Raw genomic sequence first — 6,000 nt, forward strand, 5'->3', positions numbered from 1 at the left:
AATTTGCTGTATGTTTCCCGATCGGAGGAGCCAGAGTTTGTTGTGCCATGTCCGCCATCATTTGTGCTGCATGGTCATTGTCGAACATTGCCGAGGCCAGACATTTGTAGCAATGCTTACGGTGTACCACTGTTTGGCCTGGCTGGAGCAAGGTGCCCACTTTTTGACACCACTCAAATGAAAACAGCAGCGCATTATGGGAGCCAGATTTGCAGTTTCTTTTAGAATGCTTGAAGGTGCTGCAAGCAGCTTCGATGTATGTTGAGGAGAGTTCATCAAAAGCTGTGCAAGAAATCAGTTTTTGTTTGCTGCGGTTTAGCAACACAATGTAGCATAGGGGACAAAGCATGTGCTTCTGTATCTGGGATTCCCATTGCCAGCAGAGGAGGAGAGAGATTGTGGGGCTCAGAGATTCGCTGCTAAGCCTAGGTGTGAGGGAAGGGGAAATAAAGGGAGTGGTTATGATGGTGATGAATGTGGAGATGACGCGGTCTTTCTTTTACATGAAGAGCAAAGGCTCTTTTGAGAGCCCCTGAGCCAAGATGGCCTTTTTTTTTTGTTGGAAGGTTTCGCGTGGCCCTTGGCTGTCCAACACTGTGTGGATCTGGATGGATTGGTGGGGGGGACAGCAGCAACTCCTGTTCTTGTGCATTTTCAAAGTACAGACCTTGAATACGTTAGTGGGAGTGTGGCGGCAGCACTTGCCTGATGGTACCTGCAGCGCTATCTTGTGATATTCCTCTGCATTAATGGCAAGGTTGCATTCACTGTGCAGAGAGTGTTAGGCATGCAGCGGTGGCGAGTTGTGAGCCGCTTGCATCTTTACGTGCGAGTAGAAAACAGACGATCCTAGCAGTTGACGATGTTTGAGGAAGCAGTAAGAGAGAATGCCCATCTTGTCAAACCGTGCATGCATGGGCTGGTAGAGTCCTGCCGTGCGACCTTGCCCTGCTACTGCTTGCCGATTGTCTGATGTGGCTGGAATTATAGCAGCCTCAAATAGTGTCCCATGAAAAGCCCTATACTGTTTAGTTTTGCTAGAAGCAGAGAGTTAGTGTATGTTGTATTCACTCACAATTTTTGGAGCTAGCGTGTGGTTACAAATTTTTTTGTTCCGAGCGAAGGGATGCTCATGGTGGCTGCATGTTATTGGGGTGCTTGCCGAGCTGGCAGGTCATGTAGATAAGTGCAGTGCAAGTGGGTGGAATAAGGCTTTTTTTTTCTTGGCGGCTGTTACATGCACTTCTTCCTCTTGCTTGCTATGCATTAGCAAGGTTTCCGAATACTGTACAAGCATGCAAAGGCTCCAAGGTGTACATTAACACATTCACTGTGGCAGCAATTTTCGGCACCCTGTCGCTGTGCTTCGTGGGCCACCTTTTGATTATCTTTGGTGCGGTGTGTCCCACCAGCAAGCCTCCGGCTAAGTGAACTTATTAAAACTGACAACAGATGGCAATAGCAACCTAGAAAGTGGTTTTCACTGGATTTTTGAAGACCTCAGCTGTCCCACGGTTTCATAGCACCACTGAATATTCATGCTGCACAGCAGGAATACACAACATGACCCACCGGTGACCCATGACTCAGTGAACGTGCCGAATAATTGGCAGGTTGCAAAAAGTCGTCGCTATAGGTCTCTTCTTGTGCATGAGCATTTTGTGGGTGCATGGCCCTTTTGCATAGTCAGGGTAGCAAACTTTGCGTGTTACCATGCATGTTCATCGTCCTCAAATCCTTTGGCCCCTTTGTGACTTGGAGCCACCATGGTGGCTTGGTGGTTATGGCACTTGGCTGCTGACCCGAAAGATGTGGGTTTGATCCTGGCTGCAGTGGTCGCATTTCAGTGGACGCGAAATGCTAGAGGCCCGCGTACTGTGCGATGGCAGCATATGTTAAAGAACCGCAGGTAGTCGAAATTATCTGCAGCACTCCACTACAGCATTCCTCATAGCCAGAGTCGCTTTGGTATGTTAAACCCCGTAACTGTTAAACCTTTGTAACTTGTCATTTTTCTGTGGTGCTGCTAACGTGTGCCGCTTGTGAAAATTTCCAAATGACAGCCATGTGTGGCAATGGGCAGACCTTGCCTATTTTGTGCGCCCACCTTCAATTGAACTGATGATGTTTATTTTTAAGCCACATTGTGGGTTGCGCGGGACGTACATCAGGGGGCTCTGGAATAATTTCAAATGCTCGCTATTCTTTACTGTACCAAAACTATCAACACACAGGCTTTTTTTTTCTCTGGCCCCATTGTAATCATGTCACTTTGGCTGGGTACTTAACCCACTAGCTTGTACCACAAAATGCTAATCGCTGAGCTCTTTTCAGTGCTTAAACCCATTAGAACAAACAGTTCACAGCAATGTAGAAGAGGCTTGTGCCATCGCTCACAACAATCTGCCATAGAACCGCCAGCATGATAAGTTAAGAATACTGTGTTTTCAAGAGGCTTCCGTAGTCATTTAGCTTGTGATCCTTTCAGCTGGCTGATGATAGCCGTATGAGGCGCTGCCATGAGCACTGGCAGTACAGCTGTGTTGCTTGCATTGTCATTGCAGTGCACACCACCAAGCGGGGCTCTGGGCGGCGTGTCGGGCGACCACCGAAGCAAGTTGCCGAAAAACGCACCTTCGGCACGTTTGCCACCCGCAAAGTGCCCCGCTCGCTGGCAGGGCAGCAGCAGCAGCGCAAGCGCCCTCCCATGCTTCCCCCCACCACCACGTGGCCGGCCGCCAGCCCTAGCCAGTCGCTGACATCGCCTCTGCAGAGCGAACATGGCCTTTCCTCCCCGTTGCCCGATGTACCGGCACTCGGCGAAGACACTGCATCGACCACAGAGCCGACCAGCCAGTTGAGCGGGACTGATGGTTCCGACCTGATGCCAACGTCTTCGCTATGGTCACAGTCCCTCATAGCCGACCCGGCCTCCTCCTTCAGCTCTTCGCCCATGTCGTCACCCTTGCACGGTTTCCAGCAGAAGGCCTTCTCCGGTAGTGGTGATCATTTGGGCATGTGCTCGCCTGTGCCTCGAGGCGACTCTGTTGGCGAGAGCGAAGAACTCATGCTGCGGGAACCACATCCTGCTACACTGGGCGCTGGGCTGGTGACAGGCAGCGTGGCACCCCTGCCAGCTCAGGAAGAGGGCAGGTTTGTCAGCTTGGCAGAAAGTGGCATCAGGATGAGCCTACTGCAGAAGAGCCTTCGACCAGCAGCATTGCAATCAAGTGAGCCGCAAGCAGCGTGGTCAGCTGCAGGGTCCGAGACCAGTAACCCAGTCTACCAGATGGTGTTGCCAGCCAGCAGCGCCCTTTCAATGGTTGTGGCACCGGCACAAACAGAGCCACCTGTTGGTCACTCCGGTCTTCACACTGGAACCACCATGGACCTTGACGAAGACGAGGAAATGCCAGAGTCTTCAGGCGGGGAGTCTTCTACTGCATTGGAGATGCTTGCAGAAGCGTCGTCCACACATCAAGGAACTGCGGATGCTTATGATGAACAGATGTTGGGCATCAGCATGTTACAGGCCACAACTGGAGAGCACTCAGGCTTGTCGCAGGCGGGAAGGGGTGCAACGAATTGGCACAGAACCTCATTGCCATCAATGGCAGCAGGAACGAGAACAAGGAAAGTTCGAATGCCACGCTTTTACGATATCTAATTAATGCATAAAACCCGATGTGTATAGATTGAGTACGACATTAAACATGAAAAGACGAAACTTTATTTTGGTTCCTTTATGTTGTGCGTGCATTTTTCTGCAGTTCATCCTCAAGAAGCAAAAGAATTTGCTTTATTTAGTAACGGCTGCTGGGAAGGTAAATCCTTTCTTCTCTTGCTGAGTGTTTTCCATGATACATGCCACCAGAGCATGGATGTTTGCAACGCATGCATAACCAGTATGCAGAAACTCTGCGTCAGTCACCTTGGCTCCAGACACCATAATGAGGCGCCTGCTCACGAAGTCGTCATGTAAGCTGAGGAAGCCACACGGTATGTACCTGTTCTGCGCGGGTGACCAAACCTCGATGGCCACGCGTAGGCTCTCGATGAAGTCAAGTTCTGGTGGTTCGTCCAGAACGAGGCGAAAGGGCAGTTCCAGTTCCTGGTACCAGCACTTCACGGCCGTCAACAACTTCTCAAAAGCAGGCATTAGTTCTTCGCGGCGGCAGGCCATGAATGCTGCCGCCTTGGTTGATTGTGCGAGCGAGAAAAGACCCGGGAGAAGTGCGTCGCAGGTTGCGATGTAGCGGCGGCCGACCGTGTGGAACTTGGCAGGGATGTCTTTGGGCTGGCGTCGGGTTAGGTAGGCCGCAAACGACTCCAGCGCCGAGGAGCCCACCAAGTGCATGTGGTGGCCTCCGCTGTGCTCCTTGCTTTCAATGGCCATGGTGCTGTCCAGGTCGTTAGGATGGGTGCCGCAGCCCTCCACCACCGTGTCCACCACCCAGTCCGGTCCGTTCAGTGGCGTGCTCTCCAAAGTCGGTAGCCGTTCGCTGAAAAACCTGCACAGCTGCAGGTGCAGGAGTGCAGGTGCACCCTTTAAGTAGCACAGTCGTGGCTCGTGCCGTAGTATAATGTCCGCGCCGCCCACGTCAACGTGCGACGCGGCAGGGAATGGAAGCTTGGTACGGTCGCCGTACTCCACGCACATCGACACGACCGCATCACTTGGCGATCGGACAAAATTGGGCAGTCGCAGGACTATCGGAATGATTTCCTCTTCCTTGGCGTACATGGACTGCTTCACCTCTCGCTCAGTCGTGTAGTGGGCTTGGAGGTCCGCCTTGAGTTCCGATTCGCTCTGCAGTCCCGGATTCTCGTTGCTCGCTTTCCAATAGTTGGTCAACGTTCGCGTTATCTGCATGATCTCCATTTGAACCCTTTTGAGCTCGTTCTTGACTATTCTTAACGAAGGAAGCTTCTCGCTTAACGACGAAATGTCCAAATCGATTTTCCTTAACTGCAAAGTCTTTTGCAGGGCTGGCAAGTCGTTAACAATTTTGTCTATTTCTATGTACGGTAGCAGAAGCGCTCGCCTGTTTCTCGCTTCCTTACCGCGAATGTACAGTGACGATGTCCGCATGTCTGTTAACGTTCTATTAGGTTGAACGTGCGGGCAGGAATACCACTGTTGCAGGGTGCTGCACCTAGCAACGAGCCGCGTCAGTTGCCGGACACGGCACCGGTAATTCGTGACGAGCACCGTCGGCATGTTCTCCCTTTCAAAACGCACACATCTTCGCGATTAACACAAACCAAGGAGGCACAGCACAGACACTTGGTTCAACCAACACGCCGTCACAAGCACAAAACACACCGTTGACCAAACGCACACCACAAGCACGCTACGATCAACCACGCTGCTTCACCAGTTGCTCTGCTTTCTGCGCATGCGCCAAGAGAAACCAGCCATCTAGTTCAGAAAAAAAAAAAAGTTCGAAACTTCCTCTGCGGCGTGGTTGATGCCCTACCTGTATTTTTTTTTCTCTCTCTCTTCCCCATCGAGTTTCACGCAGTTATTACAATAATTTTTTTGTGACTGTCTTACATGTGGTGACGCAGTACTAACTTTCGGTTTCGAAATCGGAAAGGCTCGCGGTGCCAAGTCCACTGTCTTCACGGTACGAAGAGCAATGTTTAAACTGACATTTGCTTAAATGAAGAATAAATTCGTTTTCTGCGCGACGGCTGTGTGTGCTGTGTCGGACCATGAATCAATAACAGCGAAAAGCAGAACTAAATGATAAAAAAAGTTATTCGAACGAGGAGAAAAAGAAGAGCGAAATGTGCTTCCTTTGTCCCTTGTCCCGATTTGCACTAAACTCACATACCATGGATCACCGTTACCGACTCGCCCAAGTTTCTACTCTTGAGAAAAAGAAAGGCCGCAGAATTTGTTAGCAGTTGTACTGCAACCATTAATGCTGCAGAACAGCAGAAATTAGGAAGTGCACGCCCGTGAAGCCGATGCTGCTGGGCGTATGAGCCGCC

At 50.9% G+C, this 6,000-nt stretch overlaps 2 protein-coding genes across 3 annotated transcripts in view; one reads left to right on the forward strand and one right to left on the reverse strand.

Moving 5' to 3' along the window:
• Rcd1 (Reduction in Cnn dots 1) overlaps positions 1 to 3,732 on the forward strand; it is a 26,935-nt gene extending 23,203 nt beyond the window's left edge. For both annotated transcript variants that reach the window (XM_077633807.1, XM_077633808.1), the window contains one exon: positions 2,565 to 3,732. In XM_077633807.1, the coding sequence (XP_077489933.1) occupies positions 2,565 to 3,667 (1,103 nt within the window). In that variant the 3' untranslated portion in view covers positions 3,668 to 3,732. The remainder of the gene's footprint in view (positions 1 to 2,564) is intronic.
• Positions 3,708 to 5,381, reverse strand: Slimp (Seryl-tRNA synthetase-like insect mitochondrial protein). Its single transcript, XM_077633811.1, has one exon. It carries the CDS (start codon positions 5,219 to 5,221, stop codon positions 3,800 to 3,802), a length of 1,422 nt encoding a protein of 473 aa, XP_077489937.1. The 5' UTR covers positions 5,222 to 5,381; the 3' UTR covers positions 3,708 to 3,799.
• Between the last annotated feature and the right edge of the window lie 619 nt (positions 5,382 to 6,000).

The sequence above is a fragment of the Amblyomma americanum genome, chromosome 8 (assembly GCF_052857255.1).
Source record: "Amblyomma americanum isolate KBUSLIRL-KWMA chromosome 8, ASM5285725v1, whole genome shotgun sequence".
NCBI classification, from domain to species: domain Eukaryota; kingdom Metazoa; phylum Arthropoda; class Arachnida; order Ixodida; family Ixodidae; genus Amblyomma; species Amblyomma americanum.

Excerpts from the sequence above, each read along its gene's own strand:
- Slimp (XM_077633811.1), bottom strand. The coding sequence starts at position 5,221 with ATGCCGACGGTGCTCGTCACGAATTACCGGTGCCGTGTCCGGCAACTG.